The 25,941-nt window shown below is 43.5% G+C and overlaps 1 protein-coding gene across 3 annotated transcripts in view; it reads right to left on the bottom strand.

Annotated features, from left to right (window-relative positions):
• ATAD2B (ATPase family AAA domain containing 2B) overlaps positions 1-25,941 on the bottom strand; it is a 528,611-nt gene that overhangs the window by 194,082 nt on the left and 308,588 nt on the right. For all 3 annotated transcript variants that reach the window (XM_033936345.1, XM_033936343.1, XM_033936342.1), the window contains exon 17: positions 7,411-7,543. In XM_033936345.1, the coding sequence (XP_033792236.1) occupies positions 7,411-7,543 (133 nt within the window). The remainder of the gene's footprint in view (positions 1-7,410; positions 7,544-25,941) is intronic.

Consider the following 25,941-nt stretch of genomic DNA (forward strand, 5'->3'; position numbering starts at 1 on the left):
TTGAGGAGTGGTATATTCAAAAGCAATGTTAGGAAATTCTACTTTATGGAGAGGGTGGTGGAAATAAAAGCTTTTATTCCGGTCTGCCATTTTTGGCAGTCGCTACTTGAATGCATGTTTGCTTCTTCTCCTTACCCGTCTTTATCTTCCTCTTGACAAAGAGATGTTTGAAACACGATTCATATTGAGGGAGTTGAATGTTATGAACTGATTTTTTATGAATTTGCACTCGTCACTTTTGAAATGGATTTACACTTGCACTTCATGATTGATTTTTGATTGACTGAGATGTGAGAGATGAGAAAAAATGAACATTGAAGCTCTCATAAGGACTTGACTGCAATTAATTTTTCATCTGCCTCTTTTGGATCTTAATCAGCTTCAACGGTTATTGGATAACAGATATTCTGCTGGCTGGGAATATTTTCAGATAAGTTTACACTTTATCTAACTTGGAATATCCATTTGCTGATTGTATGGATTTTTGAAAGCTCCTTAGAGCTTGATGTTATTTATTTTAAGCTTTCTGGACTTCCTTCTGGACTTTATATATGTATGTATGTATGTATGTTTGTATATGTTTGTTTGTTTATTTATGATTATGATGTTAGAAATAATAAATTTTGTTGAACAATGTAGTTACTAGGAATTGTGTTATATTATAGATTCTCTTTTGTAATTTATAATCTCTTTATTGAGTATCCCTGTTTTGATTTAGTACCTCCTTTGTTTTTGCTTTGATACTTTTTCATCTACCAAAAAGTAATTGAAAACAGACACAGCAACTTTTTGTTCCCTGCAGTTAGCTCTAAGGAGCAGGAACTTGCTAGTGCTTGTGAGGCAAATAAATGAACTGGTATCACTAGGATTAACCCTTATCTGAAACTGGACTATTGCTTATGTTGTCAGGGCCCGGTGAAGAGAATTTTGTGGGGGACTACTGAAGTCCAGGTGCCCTACTGGGGTATGGCCTGTTGCCAGCCCAAGGACTATTTTGGAGACTGCTATAGAAGATTGAGGGGGTGGTTTTTTTTTTCTTTTCTCTCTCCTTTGGACTTTGTGCCTGCTTGGAGAAAGGCAGCCCAGGAGAGTTGAACTCTGTTTTCTTGTGCTTGTTTGAACTGTTGGAAGCAAGTGTTTTCTTTTTAGAGACTGATACCTGTTTGCACTAAACTGTATAAACTTACCTGAGGCTTTTGAGCTGTTTACCTTTTGGGGAAATGAATATAATAAACCTTAGCTTTTCTCTTGATGCAAGAATTGTTTAGGGAGTTTTCTTTTCTGCTTCAAATTCAAAGTCACTCCCTTTGCAGCCTATTGGCATTTTCACCCTGAAGGGCCATTCTCCCTTTTGGTGGTGTGCACGACCGAACCCTTAGCGAAGTCCGGGTGAGTGACAGCCTGCGGGAAAGCAGAAACCCTGCCCCCAATATGTAAAGGGTGTCCCTGATATATAAAGGAGGACCTTCTGGCCTGACGCCATTGTGACTTCTAGGTAGATAGAGGAGCTTGGGAAGTGGAGAACTGGTTATGTCTGGATCCCGAGAACCTCTACCTGTAATCATGGTAGAATCTCTGTGACTTGAACTGAAATACTGGCGAGAGCACCTTGAGCCATGAAAATCAGAGGAGATAGAAAGATAATGTTAATAACAAATATTAATAATAGTTATGAAGGTAACAGAGTTTGATGTGCCATAAGCTGCTGCCTAAGAGCAGAATATTAATGAAAAGTACAGTGTACATCAGTGGTCTCAAACTCAAACCCTTTGCGGGGCCACATTTTGGATTTGTAGGTACTTGGAGGGCCGCAGAAAAAATAGTTAACGTCTTATTAAAGAAATGACAATTTTGCATGAGGTAAAACTCTTTATAGTTTATAAAACTTTCCTTTAACAGTTAAAAGGAAAGATATATAAACTATAAAGAGTTTTACCTCATGCAAAATTGTCATTTCTTTAATAAGACATTAACTATTTTTTCTGCGGCCCTCCAAGTACTCTATTTTTTCTGCAGCACTCACATTTAAAGTTCAATATCTTTTCTTTCTCAAAACTGGCACCTTTTAATCACTAAATTGAAAATAAAATCATTTTCCTACCTTTGTTTGGTAATTTCATCAGTCTCTGGTTGCATTTTATTCTTCTGACTGTGCATCCAATACTTCTTCCCTTCTTTCAGCCTCCTGTATGCTTCCTCTCCTCCAGACCTCATTCCCTCCCCCAACTTTTTCTTTCTTTCTCCGTCTGTCTTTCTCTGATTCCGTGCCCCATTTTTTGCTTTGTTTCTGGTTCCCTGTCCCCCCTCCTTCTTTCTTCCTTCCTCCATGCCCCATTTTTTGCTTTTTTGTCTGGCTCCCTGTCCCCACCCCACCTTCTTTCTTTCTTTCTTTCTTCCTTTCTTCCTGCCCTCCCCCATGCCACCGCCGCCGCGGAATAGGCTGCTGCCGCTGCCGCTATCGGGAACAGGCAGAGATCTCCCTGCTTCTCTTCTGCACCGGGCCGACCAACTCTTGCCGCCCGACGTCAATTCTAACGTCGGAAAGGACGTTCCGGGCAGCCAGGCAGCGATTGGCTAGCCAGAACGCCCTCTCGATGTCAGAATTGACGTCGGGCCGCGAGAGCTGGTCGGCCCCGCAGGGAAGAGAACAGTGGACCGACCCCCCTTGGTATGCCACTGGAGCAGCAGCGTGTCTGGCCGGCTCGTTAGTTCAAAGCCGCGGGTGGCGGCTCCTTGCGAGATCCGTGCCTGCGTCTGAAGCCTCTCTGATGTTGTGAAATCAGAGAGGCTTCCGATGCAGGAGTGGATAGCGCAAGGAGCCTCCAACCCGCGGCTTTGAACGAACGAGCCGGCTGCTGCTCCAAAAGGAAGACAATGATCACCTCCAGACCGCGGGCCACAAATAAAACCTGGAGAGCCACATGCGGCCCGCGGGCCGTGTGTTTGAGACCGCTGGTGTACATTATAGTCTGAATATAAAAATAAGAATAGGATTATTGCACAAAAGGTTACAGCGATATGCACATTTTTGAAGTTTGGAGAGAAGCAGGAGCCAGACACATTGTCCGTAGTTTATGATTTTAGGGATTATAATTCTTTTGCCAAAAAGTATCCAGGTTAGTGGTGATATGATCACAGGCTTTGGAAAGTCAGGCTGTTTCTTTACTTCTATTGGCAAAGGTACCAGAGGGGAGAAGGATGGAGAATTATATATATTACTAGTGTTTATGCTTGTTACATTAACGGGTGCTAGAGTAGATGTCTGTCTGTCTGTCTGGGGTTTTTTTCCTTTGTCTCTCTCTCCTTGTACGATGTCTGTCTGGCATTCTCTCTGTCTGTGTTTCTCCCTGGCCCCCCTGTCTATCTATTTTTCTTTCTGTCTCTGTCTCCCTGGCCCCCTGCCTGTATTTCTCTGTTGCGCCATGCAGACTTGTCTCTCTGTGGCCCCCTTCCTATGTACATAGTGTCCCATCCTATGTCCTTAGTGCCCTCAGTGCCTCCTTCCTATGTCCTTAGTGCCCCCAGTGTCGCCTTCCTATGTCCTTATTGTCCCATCCTATGTCCTTAGTGTCCTCAGTGCCTCCTATGTCCTTAGTGCCTCCATCCTATGTCCTTAGTGCCCATTCCTATGTTCTTAGTGCTCTCAGTACCTTTTATGTCCTTAGTGCCTTTTCCTATTTATTTATTTATTTATTAAATTTTCTATACCGTTCTCCCAGGGGAGCTCAGAACGGTTTTACATGCATTTATTCAGGTACTCAAGCAGTTTTCCCTCTCTGTCCCGGCGGGCTCACAATCTATCTAACGTACCTGGGGCAATGGGGGGATTGAGTGACTTGCCCAGGGTCACAAGGAGCAGCGTGGGTTTGAACCCACAACCTCAGGGTGCTGAGGTCGGAGCTTTAACCACTGCGCCACACTCTGCCCCCAGTGCCTCCTTCCCATGTCCTTAGTGCCCCCAGTGCCTCCGTCCTGTGTCCATAGTACCCCCAGTGCCTCCTTCCCATGTCCTTAGTGCCCCCAGTGCATCCGTCCTGTGTCCTTAGTGCCCCCAGTGTCTCCTTCCCATGTCCTTAGTGCCCCCAGTGCCTCCTTCCTGTGTCCTTAGTGCCCCCAGTCTCCTTCCCATGTCCTTAGTGTCCCCAGTGCCTCCTTGCTGTGTCCTTAGTGCCCTCAGTGCCTCCTATGTCCTTAGTGCCCCCAGTGCCTCCTATGTCCTTAGTGCCCCCAGTGCCTCCTTCCTATGTCCTCCTCACTGCCTTCCAGACTTTGATCCACCCTCACCCCCAAAGCCAGACTGTCTGCCTGCCTGCCTCCCATCCCCCAAGCAGTAGAACCATTGAGCAGCATCTTTCAATTTCTACCTCCTCCCCATTCCCCCTGTACAGTAGAAGCCAGCATTTTTCTTTCCCTCCCTTCCTCCCATCCACCCTGTGCAGTAGAACCGGTAAGCAGCAACCCCCCCCCCCCCCAGCCACTACCGCCCCGTTCAGCCGACCCCATTGACCCTCCCATCCGCCCCTCCCACCGCAAGACGATCTACAAACTTCTCGGCACCAGCAGCGTCCCCAGCACTTTAAACACGCTGCTTCGCGGTCTTCTACTGCCGTCTCTGTCTCTGATGACATCATCAGAAACAGAGACGCGGCAGAGGAAATCGGCAGTAAAAGGCCGTGAAGCAGCGTGTTTAAAGTGCTGCGACGCTGGGGGCGCAACGAGGGTTTGGGTGCGGTGGGGGGGGGGGTCGACGACGACGAACTGCCTTCCTTCCTTACAGTGGGTGAAGGGGGGAGGGTCAAAGCGCGCATGCGCACTCTTGCCGGCCACGGACATACGGATCACGGAGGTAAGAGTGCGCATGCATGCTTAGGGTTTTATTATAGTAGATATATATATGATGGAGCGGGGAAAACAAGAAGGAATAAAGAGAAAATTGGTAGTGATACATAAATTAACCAGGGAGAAAGAGAACTAATTTGGGTTGAAGACAGGATAGTGCACGTTGATCAGCAGGGTTTATGTTAGGTGTTTGAATAATAAATATATTGTGCAGGACTTAGCCTGATGCAATAGAGAAACAAGGCTTATAAGAAATATATCTAAAAAGAAAATATGCTGGATACTTAAGTACAGAAAAGATGGAAATATGGTTTACAAATACAGCGTAGAGTTATAGAATGCTTCTATGTGAGAGTTGACAGGACAGTCAGTTATTGTATGTGAGCCGACACTGAACAGAGTTTTAAGTTGTTTTTGAAAGATAAGCTCTTTGTTTTTACAGGTCCGATAGACAAAGCTTTCGGCAGACTTCTTAGCAGAATTCCTGACATGGGCGTTCCCCCATCACCTTTTTCCCTACTAATAAGTACAGTCAAACCTCGGTTTGCAAGTAATGTGGTTTGCGAGTGTTTTGCAAGATGAGCAAAACATTTTTGCAAACCCAGCATTGACTCGATTTGGGAGTCCCCCGCCCACAAATCGGCATTGCCCTCCCCCCCACTCCCCCCTCACACATAGAGGCATCCCCCGCCCATCCAAACTGAAGGCTTACCCCCATATGGCACCAGCACGCAGCACCAACCCACAGGAGGTACCGGTGTCTGAAGATCCTGCCTCTTGCTGGACTGGGCCTTGAGCATCTGTGCATGCTCAAGGCCTTCTGGCTCTCGCCTCTCTCTGAAATTTTAGTCGCTCTTCTCTGGACCCTTTCAAGTAGTACCGTGTACTTCTTCATATATGGTGACCTGTGCTGGACTGAGGGCGCGCCAAGGCCTGGTACAGCGGCATGATAACCTTCTCCGATCTGTTCGTGATCCCCTTATCATTCCTAGCATTCTGTTCGCCCTTTCGCCATCGCTGCACATAGCGCAGACGGTTTCATCGACTTGTCGATCAGAACTCCCAAATCTCTTTTCTGGGAGGTCTCTCCAAGTACCGCCCTGGACATCCTGTATTCATGCATGAGATTTTTTTATTGACATGCATCACTTTACACTTATCCACGTTGAACCTCATTTGCCATGTCGATGCCCATTTCTCGAGCTTGATTATGTCACTTTGCAGATCTTTGCAATCCCCCTGTGTCTTCACTATTCTGAATAACTTCGTATCGTCCACAAATTTAATTACTTTATTCTTCGTACCAATGTCCAGATCGTTTATAAAGATGTTGAAGAGCACAGGTCCAAGCACCAAGCCCTGCGGCACCCCACTAGTGACGCTCTTCCAGTCCGAGTAGTGTCCATTTACCCCTACTCTCTCTTTCTTATGCTCCAGCCAGTTTTAATCCAGGTAGAAAACACTGAATAAAATAAGAAAAGGAGAGAGCAGAACAGAAACACTCCTTCCGGCTCACATGCAGAAGGGAAAAACTGCAGGTGGCAGTAGAGCGCATAGTGAAGTAGGAGGGACACAAAAAAAATTCAAAGTAAATTCCTTCTGCAGATGGCTCATGGTCATGGGGAGATAACCTACTTCTCTAGAATGACACACCTACTGCACTGGAATACATATACTATAATGTAATTATTCTGATTAAATAAAACTATTTAAATTATTATTACGGATATGATTATTTTTCTCTTTTCAATAACTTCTGCAGATGACTCATGGCCATGGGCAAATAATCTGCTTGTCTAGAATGACACACCTTCTACACATGCTATAATTTTAAATGCTATAATTTTATTTTGATTACATAAAACTACTTAAATTATTAATGAGGTAATGATTATTTTTCTCCTTTCAATAAAGTACAGCAGGAAAGTTGTCCAAATATGAACTACTAACCCATAAAACTGGAGATAGTTCAGCTCACAATAATTTCATGATTTATCTATGTATTTCTAATAATATAACCAAATCAGTAATTTTTTGATATAATTGTAAAACTAATCTGAAATGTTATTTTTCAAAAAATGAAACCTGGTTATAAATATTAAGATTATGCTAGCAAGAATAAGTCTTTCTCTAGAAAACCATGATTTAAACCAAGGGCTCCTTTTACTAAGCTGCATTAGGGCATTAACGCGCGGAATAGCGCACACTACAATGCCGCGCATGTTAGATACTGATGCCAGCATTGAGCTGGCGTTAGTTCTAGCCGCATAGCGCGAGGTTAGCGCGTGCTAATCTGCTGTGTGCGCTAAAAACGCTAGCGCACCTTAGTAAAAGGAGCCCTAAGTCTTTCTGACTAGTGATTTCAAATCAAATCCTTCCTGAAAAGTGTGCTATCAAATACAGTATATCCTATACCTGTGGATGGCATGTTTGTAAAGATCATGTTGTAGATACAGAAATTAAATTTCCCACTAATATATTTTTGAATACCTTGCACTAGATATGGTTCATAAGTTACAGTCGAAGTTTGGCCACTGCTGCAAGAAGCACATGCTGTATATGGATACTTACATTGTAAAATAAAGGAAAGGTTTATGGGCAGCAGCTGAAGGCTGTTTCTTTGGTGATCCTGAGATACAGCTTACATCAAAAATTGATGATGTATGTTCATCCTCACTATCATCCAAGATTAAATTGGACAAATCTGTTGAAAAAATTAAAAATAAAAATGTGTTTCACTGCCTAACTTTAGCATATAGTAAACATCTTAAGGAAAAAAAAAAAAAAAAAAAAAAAAATATATATATATATATATATACATATATCTTGTGAACTTTTGGTCTTGGTGATGGAAATCACTCTAAATATCAATTAACTCTCTGAAAGAAATTTAGGGCTTGTATCTAAGATACAGAGGGAGCCTAAGGGAGTCCCTGATTGGCTCAGACATCTAAGACCCCACTAAAGGGGAGGGGCTTGAGGCATATGAGCCAATCAGGGCCTTAGGCCCCTCCCCGTGCATCAGATGATGCACCAGGGAGGGGCCTAAGGCCTGCATTGTAGATGGCGGAGCAGGAGGGATGACTGAGCACCCCTCCTGCTCCTGACTAGAGGTACCAGGGAGGAGGGGGGTCTATGGAGGGAGGCCTCCACTGGCAGGAATGAGTGAGCATCCCTCCTGCCATATTTAAGTTTGGCTGGGCTGGGTGAAGGGGAGCGCTTGGTGGCAGGAGGGAGTAGGCATCTCTCCTGCCATTTTTTTCTTGGCTCACGGGCAGGAGCGTCAGCGTCTGGTGGCAGGAGGGAGTGGGCATCCCTCCTGTCATTTGAGGGCGTTGGGGGAGGGCCGGCGTTCGGGGATTTAATTTTTTTTATTTTTTTTTTAATGGGACAGATATTTTGTGTGTGTAATACATGCAAAATATCTGTGCCACAAAAAATATAAAAACAAAAAACCGGCAGAAGCCCTGACAGCAGTGACAGGAGGCTGCTTCTCTGACTCTATTGTTAGGGCTCTGCGCATGTAACAATTGCTCATTGAGCAATTAAGTCGGTGGGTTTGCATGTAAATCATTTGCACCTCCGTGCAAATCATTTACATGCAAACTTAATAGTGAATCAATCACTGTTGGAAAATCAACCAGAGAATCGACCAACAGCGATTGAGTCGCTATTGTTAGTGAATCTAGCCCTTAATTCTTATAAGGGTATACTAGAGTTCACATACACTTAACAGTTTAGGCATCTCACTACTCACTCAGATTTCACACACAGTACTGATCTCAGAGAATCAGCATTTCACTAACAAAGAAAAGATAGCAAACCCCAAACATTTCTCTCTTGCTCTACTACTAATCATTTCTATAGCACTGAGGCCCATTGCTCAAAACTAACCGTGCATTTAATGATAGCCAATAAACCAATTTTTTGAAGTATTTCAGCTATTGATGTCCGAAATGGTTAATTGTGGTCTTTTGTGCAGTTTGTTGTAGCTTCCGATAATCATATATAAATGGATTACAATGAGCTCATCAATATGAAAATGAGCACTCCGGTCGAAGCACAGATGATATACAAAATAAAGTGCCAGTTTTTAATGCTCTGAAATCTCCAACAGGTCTGGAGGTGCCAGTAGTATTAAAAAGTGCAGCATTTTTTTGTAACAGGCACAGATATTGTGGATGTATTACATTAAGGAATTAAATATAAATGAAGCTATTGATTGTGATTAACCTTGTTAGAGTATTCATTGAATACTGCCGTTCCATTAAATTTTGTCCCTATAAAACCAAGACACTATATGGCATGGTATACATTAGAACTGAAAGAAGTAAAGCAAAAATTAAGAAAAAAGAACAATGGAGAAAAGACCCAAGATACGTTTACATAAAAATAATTTATCATTCATAGTTCACTTTTATTTGATATACCAACTATCAAAAAACACATTTAAGCAGTACCAATCAAAAAATAATGGGTATGTGGTAAGTGAAAGAAACAAATGTAAGGAATATACATTATGCATAAAAGTAGAACTGTACTTGTTGGTTTCAGCTAAGACAGCACAGAAAGGAATAGGAGGGAGGGGAAATAGGGAGCCTGGTGCTTAGCATCTTATCATGAAAAAGTTTTAAATGCAAAGTTAGTTTATATTTAAAAAATATTCAAAAAATTTTGGCTCAAACTCTGAAGCACAATTATTTGAAGTTCTTATGGCTAAATACCTTTATACAAAAGGGAAAAGGGGGCAATGTCTGGAAAGCAGTATATACTGTACTAATGCTTGAAATATAAGAAACAATATTCTGGATCTAGAGGCTGTGATGGAAGAGGCTGAGTTGGATTTAGTGGCAAACACAGAGATGTGGTTCATAGAGGACCATGACTGGGATATTGCTATATGGGCTATAATCTGTTCAAGAAAGACAGGGTAGGAAGAAAAGGAGGGGGAGTGGCATTATATATTAAAGACCATATTAAAGCCACACAATTGCAGGATCTGGAAGGTAAGGAAGAGGCACTATGGGTAAATTTAGAAAGAGAGAATAGAAAATGTATTTACATTGGTGTGATACATAGGCCTCCTTCACAGTATTGCACTGTTACTACTTAAAAATCAATAAAGATTTATAAATAAGAAGTGGACAGAGATTTAATAGTAGACATTCAAGATATAGCTGTAAAAGGAATATTACTAACAGGTGATTTTAACATGCTAGATGTTGATTGGGTATCCCTATTGCGGGGTCTTCTAGAAATAGGGAGAACCCAAATTCTCTAAAAGAAGAACTGTTCCAGCAGTTGGCAGTGGAACTCACGTGGAATGGGGCCATATTGGACTTAGACATAGATGCACTAAGAGGATCAGTAAGACTGTGTAGGTCAGCATCGATCTGATTTTTGGGCCAATTCAGAAAGAGCTATTGATGCACTTAAAGGTTTGCATGCAAATGATTCCCGCAACAGGGGAAGCCTGAACAGCTGAAAGGCAAGGGAAGCTCCAAAAGCAATCTCATGCCACTCAGCTATTTGGGGTGGGAAACTTTTTTTTTTTTTAATGGGCACAGATGCTGTGCATTTTACACAATGCTGGGAATGCTCCTGCAAAGCTGATCTTCAGTCTGCCAGGCAGACTCCAATGTCTGACTATACCTCTACTCTTATGAACCATCATATGCTCACCAGAACGGGAGGAGGTGTGACTATGCAGCTGGTACCCTGCGAGACACCGCTGAGCCTCCTAAGGATGCCAAACAGCCTGCGCTCGACCCCTGATTAACAGGAGGTGAGACCACTTCAGGGACAGCCCTGAGCTCCAGAGAAAACTATGCAGGCTAGCCAGCAGGTATCTAGAGGAATCGGCCTGTCAGCTACAGATCGCAGTTTGTGAATTCTCAAGCAGGCAGAGCTTTAAAATTGCTCTAAGCACTAATTTACCCCAAAAGGGGACAAAATTACATCAAATTAAAACAAGAAAATAGGGAGAGTAAAACACACACAACTGCAATCATGCATGCAGAAGGAAAAAACTATAGAGGGCACTAAACTGCACAGTGAAGTACTATAGAGGAAGAGTGAAAAATCCGGAGTAAATTCCTTCTGCAACCATGCGACTAAAGGAAAATAACCCAACTATCTAGAATGTGTCACCTATTGCACGAGAAACAAATTTGAGGAGAATAATAGTCATTTTCTATACTTCTGTGGCAATTAAGAAAGAACACTTATTACAGAGGAACAAAAAAATTAAACTTTGTTACATACTGTAATTTAGGCACACCCCTCCTCCCCACCTCCCTTTGCCACAAGTTTTCTACTTATAGTATTTGAATACTTTTAGCTTGAACATTTGATGAAATGTCACCAAACTCCAGTAGGTAACTAGAGCAGATGTCATAATACTCAGGAACAAAATCTGAATATGATTAGCTTGAATATGTGATGAAGTTTGCTTGATGAAATCTCCATGATGATTAAATGTTGTACGATAAAGCATCAAGTGATGAAATCTCCATATATCATCAACAGACATTTACATTTTATTTGGCAGGAGAAAAGTTAAGGCTCAAAGTGCTATTATCCAACAGGACAAGAATCAGGGCTCTTTATAGAGCAGTCTTGCTACTAGAAAATGACTACCCTCACTTCTTGCATTCTGTAATTCGCTAATTGTCCAGCCTTCTTCAATGTGAACCGCCTAGAAGTCATTTGACTATGACGGTATAGAAGAATAAAGTTATTATTATTACCGTATTTTTCGCTCCATAAGACGCACCCTAAATTTAGAGGAGGAAAACAAGAAAAAAAAAATTCTGAACCAAATTCTCCATGCCAGGCTCTGCACCCAAACCTACACTCCTTGTCAGGCTTTGCACCCTGTCTCACTGCACTGCCCTGTCCTGTAACCTGCCCCCCTCCCCCACACCTTTTTTAATCCTCTCTCTCTTTTTTATGGTACAACATTTTTTATTGGTTTCCAAAATAAATTACAAACAGGGCATAGCCCAAAACAGAAACAAGTCCCAAACAAGAAGAACAATAATCAAGAATACCACAGAATGAACCCCCCACCCCTTCCTAGAGCAGGGAGCAACCTCCAGTATGAAGAACAATGAAACAAAAATTAAAAACAACCTTTTATAACCCCTGTCCCTTTTTAAAATATCCCTGTCCCGTCCGGTAGGGAAGATATAAATTTTTAACACCCCCTCCCTGGTTGGGCCTTTTAAAAACACCCCCAGTACCTTTTTTAACCCTCATTCCTTTTTAAAAAACTCTGTCCCATCCCGTAGCGAAGAGAGGAGAGACTCGTGAGAACTGAAGGCACCATTCAAAGGGCTGCGCTACCCCAGGTAGGCGGGCGGAAAACTTGCGCCTGCTGGCGAACGCTGAAAACACCATTCTGAGGGTGGCGCTGACACCGCTGGACCACCAGGCAATGGGAGAAGCTTAAGGAGGTGCGGAACAGGACAGGAAGAGGAGGTGCGGGCCCAGGCAGGCGGGTGGAGGGCTCGTGCCTGCTGGCCGATGCACCGCTGGACCACAAGGCAATGGGAGAGATTTGAAGAGGGACGGGACTAGGCGGAGGGGTGTTTTCAAAAGGGCTGAAGGTTAAAAAAGGTACTGGGAGTGTTTTTAAAAGGTCCAAATGGGGGGGGGGGAGATGTTAAAAATTTATATCTTCTCTGCATAAGACGAATCGACATTTCCATCCACTTTTGGGTGGAAAAAAAGTGTGTCTTATGGAGCAAAAAATACGGTAAGTGGTAAATTTCATTTCTATAAGTCAGTTAAAAAAATTCATCATCATCTTGAAAAACACATACACATATAAGAACATAAGAAGTTGCCTTCGCTGGGTCAGACCAGGGGTCCATCGCGCCCAGCAGTCCACTCCCGTGGCGGCCCATCAGGTCCATGACCTGTAAGTGATCCTTTGTCTAAGACCCTTTAATCCCCATGTTTCTTTTGACTATACCCTTCATGATCCTATCTCTACCTCTATCTATATCCCTCAATCCCCGTATCCTTCAGGAAATTGTCCAATCCCTCTTTGAATCCCCGCACAGGCCAGCCAGACCGGGCCGGCGTGGGAGCCCTGCTCCACCCCCCCGATCCAGCAGGAGGACACCACATTTTAAAAAGATTCAGCGCACCTCACCAGCACAGGCCAGCCAGACCGGGCCGGCGTGGGAGCCCTGCTCCGCCCCCCCGATCCAGCAGGAGGACACCACATTTTAAAAAGATTCAGCGCACCTCACCCGCACAGGCCAGCCAGACCGGGCCGGCGTGGGAGCCCTGTTCCGCCCCCCCGATCCAGCAGGAGGACACCACATTTTAGAAAGATTCAGCGCACCTCACCCACACGGGCCAGCCAGACCGGGCCGGCGTGGGAGCCCTGCTCCGCCCCCCCGATCCAGCGGGAGGACACCACATTTTGAAAGGATTCAGCGCACCTCATCCGCACAGGCCAGCCAGACCGGGCCGGCGTGGGAGCCCTGCTCCGCCCCCCCCGATCCAGCAGGAGGACACCACATTTTAAATAGACTTAGCATCAACGGCGCGCCGCCGTTCGGCACGCCGACGAAGGTGCACTTGCGAACAACACCTTTGCCCCAACGACCGCGCCACCAAATCACCTCCCCACCCTCCCAACACGGGAAAAACGTTGCAGACTACCACCTCACTCAAACCCACCACAGTCCTACAATAATACATTCGTAATCCTTTACAAAGGTATTATCGATAAAGACAGAAAACCTGCGTGGACAGAAAAAAAAAAAAAAATAAAAGTCCACACTAGAAGGATTTCATAAACCAGCAAACATGAAGATCCTATCAATCCTAATGATATATCTGCTATGCAATAACATTAAAAACGTTATATCACTCTATCCAAAACTTCACTCCGTTCACGAACCTGACACGCCCATTAGGCTCCTAACTAACCAACAAGAAAGAGTAAACCACATTACAATAATCACAAGTAATAATAGACCTCACCGTACCCTCAAAAAAAACAAACCAAGGGAGATAAAACGCATCAAATCCAATACACCCACCACGACGACCTCCATTCCCTGCGCCTACCTCAATACTAGATCAGTGAGGAACAAAGCTTTCCTAATCAAAGATTGGATCGTCTGCAAGAAACTAGCCTGCCTCTTTCTTACGGAAACATGGCTACTATCAGAAGAGGATCCAGTACTAAATAACCTAATACCAGAAAACTACAAAATCCACATGATAAACCGCGAAGACCGTAGAGGGGGAGGACTAGCAGTCATTCACAAGGAAGAACTCAAACTTGAACTAGTGGACTCCAAGATTACCAACCATTTAGAAACACTAGTATGCAAAATTAGCAATAAAGACCTCGAAGAATACCTCTCCTGCATTTTGTTTTACGTACCACCTAAATGCTGGTCAAAAGCCAGAGAAGACTTCTATGAATTCATCCTACATAACTCAATCACTCCGTCATATAATATTATAGCAGGAGACGTAAACCTACATTTAGAGAACGAGGACAATCCCGACACAAAAGATTTTAAAAACTACCTATCCTCACTCAACTTCATTCTCCCTTCATCCACACAAACCCATGAAAAGGGCCACCAGCTAGATTTGGTAGCCATGTCCTCAAAAGAAATCCTAAATCCCACTATTTCCATATCGAACGGCATCTGGAAACACGATATTTGGTCCGACCATTTCACCTACTACTTTAACTTAATCTGGAACCAACCAAAAGGAAAAACTCACCCAAAGATAAAAAAAGAACACCCCACAAGGGGCCACATCAATCCAGAAGAATTCTGGGCCCACTATGAAGCGCGAAAGGAAATAAGTGAAGAGGATGAATTCTGGGAACAGTGGTCGAAAACAAGCACAACCATCTTAGACAAAATAGCTCCTAAACGAAACAAAACAAACCGTGCAAATAAATATAACAACTGGTTTGACTCCGAACTACTAAAAATGAAACAATCAATAAGACGACTAGAAAGGATTTGGAACAAATCAGGTGAAACATCTGACAGGAACAATTGGAGATCAAATATAAAGAAATACAAACAACTGATAAAAGAAAAAAGGAAAACATTCTACTCAGCCAAGATACAAATATCCAACACAAGGCCAAAAGGAATCAACACTCATGAATTGTCCAACCTAGTTAAAAATTTATTCGACACCACACGCCACAGCCAAACCACGCACAACATAAAACTTCCATCAGCAGACGATCTAGCACACACTTTGACTCAAAAATTGTGAACCTAAGAAACAACTGCCCAACAAACAACACAGATGAACAGCAAACTGCCAACACACATGAAAATGCAATACCAGCGAACATGTTTTGGAACTCCTTTCAGGACCTAGAATGGAACAACTTCATAAAACTCTACAACAAATACACTAAATCAAATTGCACCCTAGATCCTTGCCCCCCTTACATAATGAAAGCAGCCCCATTAGACTTTAAATTAACACTATGGACTCATATGTCCAACAATTTCAAAAACGGAAAATTCCTATCAAAAAATGGGCACATTATAATCACCCCGATTCCAAAAAATCGTAAACTACCCCTAACATCAGCAACCAACTATAGATCAGTAGCATCCATCCCATTGTTCGTAAAAATAATGGAAGGTTTGGTTCAAACCCAACTGTTGGAATACCTAGATCAGTTCTCACTGCTACACGAAACCCAGTCTGGCTTCAGACCTCTGTTCAGCACTGAAACGGTGATTGCAGCGATCTTAGAATACCTACGTACCTTATTCAGTAAAGGCCATAAAGCCTTAGTCATGCAATTCGACATGAGCTCGGCCTTCGACTTGGTGGATCACGAAAAACTACTACAATGCTTAGACGCAATCGGCATTGGAGGCGAGGTGCTGAACTGGTTCCGAGGATTCCTTATGATCCGCACCTATCAAGTTCACTTCAACTGCAATCTCTCTAAAACATGGACTAACCCATCAGGCGTTCCACAGGGGTCCCCACTACTCTTCAACGTTTATATAGCTTCACTAGGTACGCAGCTGACCCAACAAGACATAAAAGTATTTAGCTATGCAGACGACTTCACAATCATTATCTCGTTTACTGCATCTCCCTCCGAAATCACCTCCAAAGCAACTGAAGCAATAAATATGATGGAACAATGGACCAAAGACTTCAAATTGAAGCTTAATTCAGAAAAAACTAAATTCTTCATAGCCTCGCCACACGCAAATAACACAATAAAATCACTACACATTAACAACCTTAACTACCTCATTCAACCAACGATGAAGGTTCTAGGAATAATACTAGACCAAGGTTTAACCATGAAAGACCATATAGACTCCCTAATCAAAAGAGGGTTTTTCACTCTTTGGAAACTTAAGTCCATTAAAGCTTACTTCCACACCTCAGCTTTTAGAATTCTAGTTCAATCCCTAATACTAAGCCACCTGGACTATTGCAACATTACCCATCTGACAATCCCCCAGAAGCAAATGCAAAGACTCCAACTGATACAAAATGCAGCAGTCAGGATGATTTGCGGGCTGAAGAAGTCCGACCACATAACCCCCTCCTACCGACTCCTACACTGGCTGCCAATGGGAGCACACACGAAGTTCAAACTAGGATGTCTCTGCTTCAAGGTACTAAATGGCTTAGCCCCTAAATACATTACAGACCTCTTCTCATTCCCAACCAACAGACACGAAAGAAAAACTCACCTGAAATTTGTCTCCCTACCGGCTAGAGGGTGCAAATATAAGAGATACCATCAACAACTACTATCGTATCAAGCAGCCATATGGGGTAAAGACTTAGAAAAACTAATCGCACACACAAACAATTATGGAGAATTTACGAAACACCTAAAAACTTACCTGTTCTTGAAATACCTAGGCAACGAACCAGGACATCAGCCCCCCTTGTAACACCATCACATACCTGAACTTGTAAACTATCAGCCCTAACCCCCAATCACTAACTATGAACCACTCCACTCAATCCATGAACTATTCCCAATTCTTTGTAAGCAGCACGGCACTTCTTGGTCATGCAGCACACAAACTATTGTTATCATCATTAATGTTGGTATTTTCAGATGTATACTACTAGACTCTTTAATTCGTTGTATTTACAGCTTCTCTTTATTGCATTTACTTACAGTTTCTCTCTATTGTAAACCGCCTAGAAGTCGCAAGATTGTTGGCGGTATATAAGAATAAAGTTATTATTATTATTATTAATGTACTCTGTCCTATCACATCCTCCGAAAGCGCATTAAAGGTATCCACCACCCTCTGAGTGAAGAAAAATTTCCTAGCATTGGTTCCTAGCATTGTCCCCTTTCAGTTTCTCCGAGTGCCCCCTCGTTCTTTTAGTTCCCAATAGGATGAAGAATCTGTCCCTTTCCACCTTCTCTATGCCTTTCATGATCTTGTATGTTTCTATCATGTCTCCTCTGAGTCTTCGCTTTTCTAGGGTGAAGAGCTCCAGCCTTTCTAGCCTCTCTGCGTATGAAAGGTTTTCCATACCCTTTTATCATTTTTGTCGCTCTTCTCTGAACCCTCTCAAGTATCTCCATGTCCTTCTTTAGGTACGGCGACCAATATTGGGCACAGTACTCCAGTTGTGGTCATACCATCGCGCGGTACAGCGGCATGACGACTTCCTTCATTCTGGCCGTAATACCCTTCTTAATAATACCCAACATTCTGTTTGCCTTCTTCGAGGCTGCTGTGCATTGTGCCATTGACTTCATTGTTGTGTCCACAGGTACACCCAAGTCTCTCTCAAGGTTACTTCCCTCTAATACTAATCCTCCCATTTGGTAGCTGAACATCGGGTTCTTTTTCCCCGTATGCATGTCCTTGCATTTCCCTACATTGAAGTTCATCTGCCATTTTCATTTATTCGCCCACTCCTCCAGTTTGTTTAGGTCCCTTTGTAGGTCCTCACAGTTCCGCAGTTCTAACCCTGCTACAGAGTTTAGTGTCATCCGCAAATTTTATAACTTCACACTTCGTCCCCGTTTCCAGGTCATTAATAAATACATTGAACAGCAACGGTCCGAGTACCAACCCCTACGGAACTCCGCTTGTGACCCTCCTCCAGCCCAAGTAGTGACCCTTCACTCCAACCCTCTGCCTGCCAACCAGTGTTTGACCTATCTGTGTACGTCCCCTTCTACCCCGTGGTTCCACAGCTTCCTAAGTAGCCGCTCATGGGGTACCTTGTCAAAGGCCTTTTGGAAGTCGAGGTAAATGATGTCTATGGGTTCCACTTTGTCCAACTGGCTGTTTACCCCCTCAAAGAATTGCAGTAAGTTTGTTTGGCACGATCTTCTTTTGCAGAAGCCATGTTGGATCGTTTTCATCAGCCCATTTTTTTCAATGTGCTCACAGATGCTGTCCTTTATCAGTGCTTCTACCATCTTGCCCGGAACCGATGTCAAACTTACCGGCCTGTAGTTTTCCGGGTCTCCTCTCGACCCCTTTTTAAAGATAGGTGTAACATTTGCTATCTTCCAGTCCTCCGGGATCTCCCCAGTTTTCAAGGATAGGTTGGAGTATTTCCGCTATCTCATTTCTTAGTTCATTTAGTACCCTAGGGTGGATTCCGTCCAGGCCTGGTGATTTGTCGCTTTTCAATCTATCTGTTGGAGGACATCCTCATGGCTCACCTCTATTGTTGACAGTTTTTCTTCTTGGTCTCCATGGAAGATCACGTCGGGTTCTGGTACACTGGATGTGTTCTCGCTTGTGAAGACTGACGAGAAGAACTTGTTTAACCTGTTGGCTACCTCTTTTTCCTCCTTTATCACTCCCTTTCTGTTTCCATCATCCAACGGTCCTACTTCCTCCCTCGCCGGTTGTTTCCCTTTAACATATTTGAAGAACGATTTGAAATTTTTTGCCTCCCTAGCTAGCCTCTCTTCGTATTCCCTTTTCGCTCTCCTAACCACTTGATGACATTCTCTTTGGCGTTTCCTGTGTTCCTTCCAGTTTTCCCCAGTTTGGTCCTTTTTCCATTTCCGGAATGATTTTTTCTTGTCTCCTATCGCTTTCTTCACTTCATTGTTTATCCATGCGGGGTCTTTTGTTCGGTTTTTTTTGCACCCTTTTCTAAATCTGGGGATGTACATATGTTGTGCCTCTTGCACTGTGCTCTACGGTTTCTGTTTTCCTTGAGCTGTTTCTGAGTTTTTTCCTTACCATTGCTCTCATAGCATCATAGCTCCCTTTCTTGAAGTTGAACGTTGTCACTGTGGTTCTTTTCCCTTTTGCTGTACCTACTTCTAATTTGTACTGGATCATGTTGTGATCGCTGTTTCCTAGTGGTCCTACTACTTCCACTTCTTTTGCAGGTCCCCCTAGTCCGTTGAGGATTAGATCAAGAGTGGCATTCCCTCTTGTTGGTTCCTTGACAAGCTGATCCATAAAGCAGTCCCTCACAGCCTCTAAGAATTCTGTTTCCCTCGCACAGTTCGAGTTTCCAATACTCCAGTCTATCCCAGGGTAGTTAAAATCTCCCATTACTGTCACGTTCCTGTTTTTGCCTTCCCGCCTCAATTCTGCTGCCAGATCTTTGTCGTTTGCTTCCGTTTGTCCAGGTGGATGATAGTACAGACCCAATTTTATGTCAAGGCCATTTTTTCCCGGTAATTTAACCCATAATGACTCCAATCCTTCCGCCTTTGGTTCTATATCCACTCCAGATGAGGGAATGGTGTCTTTTATGTATAGTGCTATTCCTCCACCCTTCTTGTGGGTCCTGTCTCTTCTATAGAGTTTGTACCCTGGCAGTACTAAGTCCCATTGGTTATCCTCATTCCACCATGTTTCCGTGATTCCAATGATGTCTAAGTCCTCTTTTTTGGCTTTGACTTCTAATTCTCCCATTTTGGTATTTAGGCTCCTTGCATTTGCGTACAAGCAATTTAAGTCCAGGTCTTTTCTTTTCCCTGTTGGTTTTTCATGTGTTTTGCTCCTCTTGCCATCCCCTATTTGGGCTGCCAGTCCCTGATTTCTGCTCCTTTCTTCCTCATTTTTTGGTGCATCTTTTTCGTCCGCAACCTGATTTTCCGATTTCTCCTGTTCCTCTAATTTTATCTGTTTGCCCCTCTTGTTGGTCAACAGTTTCTGTTGTTCGTCTCTTGCTTGTTCCCAGCATTTTTCCCGCTCAGTATCTTCTTTGGATACTCTTGTCCGAACCGTCGACGTCAGGTCGACTGTCGGCTTTCCCCTTCTTCTCAGTTTAAAGCCTGCTCAATTCCTCTCTTGACGTTGTTTGCTAGCAGCATCGTTCCTGCCGTGCTCAGGTGTAGTCCGTCCCTTCTGAAGAGCTTGTTCTTCTCCCCAAAAGTTGTCCAGTTCCTCACAAAAAGGAATCCTTCTTCTTCGCACCATCTCCTTAACCATATGTTTATTGCTTGTAGCTCAGTCTGCCTCTTCATGTCTGCCCTTGGTACTGGCAGAATCTCTGAGAATGCTATCTTCTGTGTCCTCAGCTTCAGTTTCCTTCCTAGGATCTTGAACTGTTCAGTTAGCGTAGTCCTGCTGTAATTTCTCCTGTTGACATCATTTGTTTTAACTTGGATTATCACTGCTGTCTCTTCTGTTTCTGCGCTGTCCAGGATCCTCTCGATTCTGTCGGTGATGTCCTTCGTTCTTGCTCCTGGGAGACAGGTCACTAGCCGATCTTCTCTCCCTCCTGCTACATGACTGTCCACTTCTCTCAGGATTGAGTCTCCCACGACGACTGCAGATTTCCCCTTCTTCAGCTTTCTCACTGGTCTCAAGTCTATATCCTCGGTGTGGTTCAGTACTTTTTTTTCAGGGTACCAGCCAGTCTTCGCCCTCTCTGCTTGCTCGAATCTTCCATGTGGTCCTTTATCCTTGGCGTCTGTTGGTTCCTGTCTTCCATCTGTTGGCCCCTGTCCTCCATCTCGTGTAGACGTAGCTTCCTCACTCCAGCGCTGCTGATGATCCTGCTCTTCTATCTGCCTGTAGGCCTCCTCGATGAATCTCTCGAGCTCCCTTACTTGCTCCTCGATGTGGCTCTCTCTTGCGGGGTCTTCAGTTGTCTTGAATGGTGCTTCCGAGATGTGGGGCCCCTCCAGCTCTTGAACCCTGCACTGCAGTCGACCAACTTCCTTCTTCAGGCTTTCCAGTTCCTGACACCGACCGCATACGTATGCCTGCCTTCCCGAGGGAAGGTAGTCATACATATGACACTCCGTGCAGTACACTGGGAAGCTCCTCCAGATTCCTGCTGCTTCCATTTCTCTTTCTTCGCAGTCCACTAGATGCTCTCTCCCCTGTCTTATGCGGGCGGGCGCTGTGCTCTCTCAAGTGCTTGGCTCTTTCCTGTCTATGTCAGACGAAGGGCAGCAGACATCCAACAAAGAGGTAAAATTAGCATGAATGTGCCTTATCACAAGTCTATACCCTATTCCCAAAAGACAATCACATTGCCCTGAAAATTTTCTTTACTTGTTGATATTTTAATGTCTTAATGCCATCACATACTCAGAGATAGCATATCTAGTGTTTCTCTCCCTTTCTTTTTTTTTTAAGCAACAACTTATTAATGTTTCTGAAAGAGTGAATAGCCAACAGTAAAAGTTATACTACTAAGAATTTTTGAACTCTTCAATAGTTCTACTGCTCACAAGTTTTTAACCTGTGCTATTTTAGCCTCTAGGGATGTTTGCTACTTTATGTCTAGTAAAGGTATATTTATCTATTTCAAATATAGCAATTTATGTTGGATCCCAAGAAAGTTCTAGTCAGAACTTCAATTATAAAAACTTTGGGAATGAAAAAATAAAGGCAGGAGCATCACAAGCCTAAAATGTACCCTGAGCGGCATGCTTCAAGCACTCTTGCTCCACCCATTTATTTTTCAATGGCAACAAACCAAATGAACAGGGTGCAAATTTAACACAACAGCTTCTCTTGCACCAAGTGTGACTGCAACAACTTCATGAAGGTAGTTATAGCCCTGAATAAAACTAGATTAACATTACAACCAATTAATTTTTACAATTTAATTGAAGAGGTTCTGCAATACCATCTTGGACCTATAAGAAATCTGACATATCGGAAGGGGGCATGGCCAAGATGGTGGCATTTAAGAAATCGCTCTTTGTGATTCTTTTGGCATTCTCTTTTCCTGTGTTGAATTAAGATGCCTCATAAACAAAAAGGCAACGCGAAGGCTGTTTCCTCCACAACAACCTCCTTTACAACCTGCAAACCAACAGCCAATTGAACAATTTTTCGCTGGAGCCTGTCCGAGGAATGGGGTTTTGGTTCCTGCTGTAAGAGAGGGAGGAGAACACCCAACCTTACTGGGGCATGAAACATCATTATCACCCCTGGTATCAGTTCCTCCTCTTTGTCCGGCATCGGCTGCTGCCGAAGGTGTGGAAGCTTGGGCTGCCAGAGTTGCAGTAGCAAGTTCCACCGAGGAGGGCCCTAAGGCGGATGAGCTTCTGCCAAAAGAAATAACACCAGAGGAGACAAGTACCTCCAAGGAGGTGATGGAGGCGATTTGGAAAATGCTGCAGAAATTTGATGCTGTATTGCTAAAGACATCCAGTGAGGTACTTGCTTTGGGAGGTAAAATAGATGACATATCTAGATCTTTAGACCAAAGTAATATGGAGACAAAAAATTAAATAACCTAAATACAAACCGAGGTCAAGACTCTCCAAGAATATAAGACTAGCAATTAAAGATTGTTTATACATAGAAAGATTGAGAATACTGAGAATTACAACTGAAGATTGAATATACTGTACGAGTTTTGAATTTCCCCAAAACTCCTGGGATTTCTTCCTTGAAATGTTTAAAAGTTACTTGGTTGATATATTAAAATATTCCGCTGAATTTATTCCTCCGGTTAACAGGATTTACTATTTACCCATTTCCTCTAAACAAAATGAAGGAGTTATGTGGAAGGAGAAAATATTCAGTGAGTCCAATTAGATATGAATAATACCTCGGCTATACTTGAAGAATCTATTACTGACTCTTTGGTTGGAACTACTTTGTTGGTCTCCTTCATTTTTGAACAGAATTTAAATGCCTTTATGAAACTATATTTTCGACATTCCAAAGAACTATTTCATGGTAAAAGAATGTGAGTTTATTTGGATGTAACAAGAATTGCACAAGAAAGAAGACAGTTTCTTTCTATGCGACAAGAGATGAGGGCACTGGGAGCTATTTCTTTATTGGCATAGTAAATGTCTTGTGAAATATGCAGACGTCAAATATGTTTTCTTTACCCCGGAGCACTTGAGAATCTTTCTGGACTTAAAGATCACCTCACCATAACTGATTAATGGAAATAGGGTAGTTGATCAGCATTATTGCCTTTCCTTTTAAGTTTATTTCCTAAAATTTACTTCTCATTTATTTTTCCTGCTTCACTCCCTCAATATGTTATTGTGGTCTAAATTAGTGCTGCCCGATTTCCGATTCGAATCGATTTACCGATTCACTTTGAGTGAATCCATTCGAATAGATTTGTTAAAAAAAAAAAAAAAAAAATCGGCCTGGCCGATTCGGTGACTGACCCTCCCCCTCGCCCCCTAAAGCAGGAGCGGCAGCGCTGCCTCTTGCTGGCCAGCCACTGCCGCTCCTGCTTTAGGGGGCAGGATCAGTCAGGAAGTGCTGCAGCAGCATCTTCCGGCTTCCCCCCTGGCCTCTCTTTACTTAATTACAGCAGCCAAGTGAGCACGAGCGCTTAAGTGTTCCAGAAAGAAGAGTTCCCCGGCCACGAACCTCCCCTTCCTATGCGCGCTAGTGACAGCACAGACCTGGCTTCTTCCTACTTCAATCATGCCCGCAATGAGCCTGAGCCTGTACCTGTCAGAGGTGCTAGCATTTTTCAGCTAAGGGAAAGGGGTTAGAGAAGGGGTTGTGGGAAGAGAGCCCAGCCCCGACCAGCCATTGGCGTGCGTTTAAGTGTATATGCTGCCTTCTTCCCTTGTGTATCTTCAGCTTTGCGGATATCTTCGACTTTTTGAAGCTCCTGTAGTGAAGAGGAGGAGCTCGCTAGCCCTATCTCCCTTCTCACTTTAACCATTGGCCGCGCTGCAGAGAAGATCCACCGCTGCTAGTCTGCCCTAATTAGCATTGAGCAGGCAGCCCGAGCGCAGACGCACGAACGTACTTCATTTTTGTTCCATATTTGAATCATAATCGGAGTGAAAAGAGAACCTGTGGTGTAGTGAGATATTCCTGTATATGGGCGATCAATCTTGGTGAGTCTTCAGATCTGGAGGAATATACTCGTCTGGTCTCCTTTTACGTATTGGTACATGCAGTGGTATATCTAGGGTATGTGACACCCAGGGCGATCATTTTTGAACAACATCCCCCATATGTAATTAAGTAAAGTTAAGACCGGAAGGCCGGGGGGAATATGGAGGGAGGGAGGGAAGGGGGTTCAAAGAGATATGCATATGCCGGAATGGGGGGGAAGAAATAATGGGTCTAAAAACAGAGGAGGAGAGAGATGGACAATGGGATTTAGAGAGGGAAGGAACAGAAAGGGAGATTAGTTGGACATAAGGGATGGTGTGGAGGGGTGGGGTGGGGCTAGAAATACTAGATAAGAGGGTAGTTGGGAAGAGAAAGGGACAGCTGGTGGACCCTGTGGTGGTGGGGAAGGAGGGAGAGATGCTGGATGAAAGTGTAGTTGAGAAAAGGAGAGATGATGGATCTGGGGATGGTTGGGTCCATTGCTGCAGCTGCGGGGGGATGGAGATGAAAAAAAGGAAAGATACCAGACCTCCAGGGGAGGGGAAGGGGAGGACAGAAATGGAAGATGGATAGTTAGCAAGAAGAAAGGAGACCCTGGCAAGCGAGTTATCAGAAGACAACTAGAGCCTGGGACCAACATGATTTGAAAAATGACCAGACAACAAAAGGTAGAAAAATAATTTTATTTTCTGTTTTGTGATTACAGTATGTCAGATTTGAAATGTGTATCCTTCCAGAGCTGGTGTTAGACCGCGAACGTGAGCTAGGATTGAACAGAGAGAGGAAAAGTATTTTTTATTTATTTTGTTTACACCACAGCACCAGTGGGGGTAGGAGAGGGCAAAGGGGGTGAAGAGGCTATAAAATAAACCCACCAGGATGTTTGAAAAAAAAATTAAAAAAAATACCCAATTGGGCAGGAAAATCAAATCAAATTGAATCGAAAAATCGATTCAATAGGCTGAATCAAATCAAATTTTTTTTTCCTGATTCGGGCAGCACTATAGGAAATATTTTCTTTGTACTTATTTTTGATGTTAAAGATTGATATTCCTACTGTATTTCTATAACAAGAAGGGTTTTTTTTCTTGTAAATTTCATTTGAAATTATAAATTTAAAAAAAGAAATCTGACATATCAGTGTGTGGTGTAGTAGTAAAACTAGGAACATCCCTCCCCTTTAGAACCACAGAACTCTGGAACAACCTCACATCCCCGCTCAGAATTCCAAGCTCCCTCCAATCCTTCCGCAAACACCTGAAAACTTGGCTCTTTTCAAAAATCTAACACCTCCCGCTCTTTGGTACCCTGTCCCTCTTTATCTTCCTAGCTCCTTTCCTATAACCCTTCATTGTAGCTCCTTTTCAACCTAACCCTGTAAATCGTGCTGAGCTCTACGCTTGTGGAGATGGTGCGGTATACAAACCTAAGGTTTAGTTTAGTTTAGTGGATAGAGCACTGCTCCTTGTGACCCTGGGCAAGTCACTTAATCCTCCACTGCCCCAGGTACATTAGATAGACTGTGAGCCCGCTGGGACAGAAAGGGAAAATACCAGTCCGGTATTCTTTGACTTGATACTTTTAATGGGTTGGGGTTTTTTTGCTGTGCATATTTACAATTTTTATATACTCGTTCCAGAAGTATGCTTGTAAACCAAATTGCTTGTATATCAAAGCGAGTTTCCCCATAGGAAGTAAGGGAAACTCGTTTTGATCCGTTCCTCCTCCTCCCCCCCCCCCAAGGCTACCAGCGCTGCTCCATTCCCCCCCTTGAGGCCACCGATGCTTCTGCATCCCCCCTCCCACG

The sequence above is a fragment of the Geotrypetes seraphini genome, chromosome 3, assembly GCF_902459505.1.
Source record: "Geotrypetes seraphini chromosome 3, aGeoSer1.1, whole genome shotgun sequence".
NCBI classification, from domain to species: Eukaryota; Metazoa; Chordata; class Amphibia; order Gymnophiona; family Dermophiidae; genus Geotrypetes; species Geotrypetes seraphini.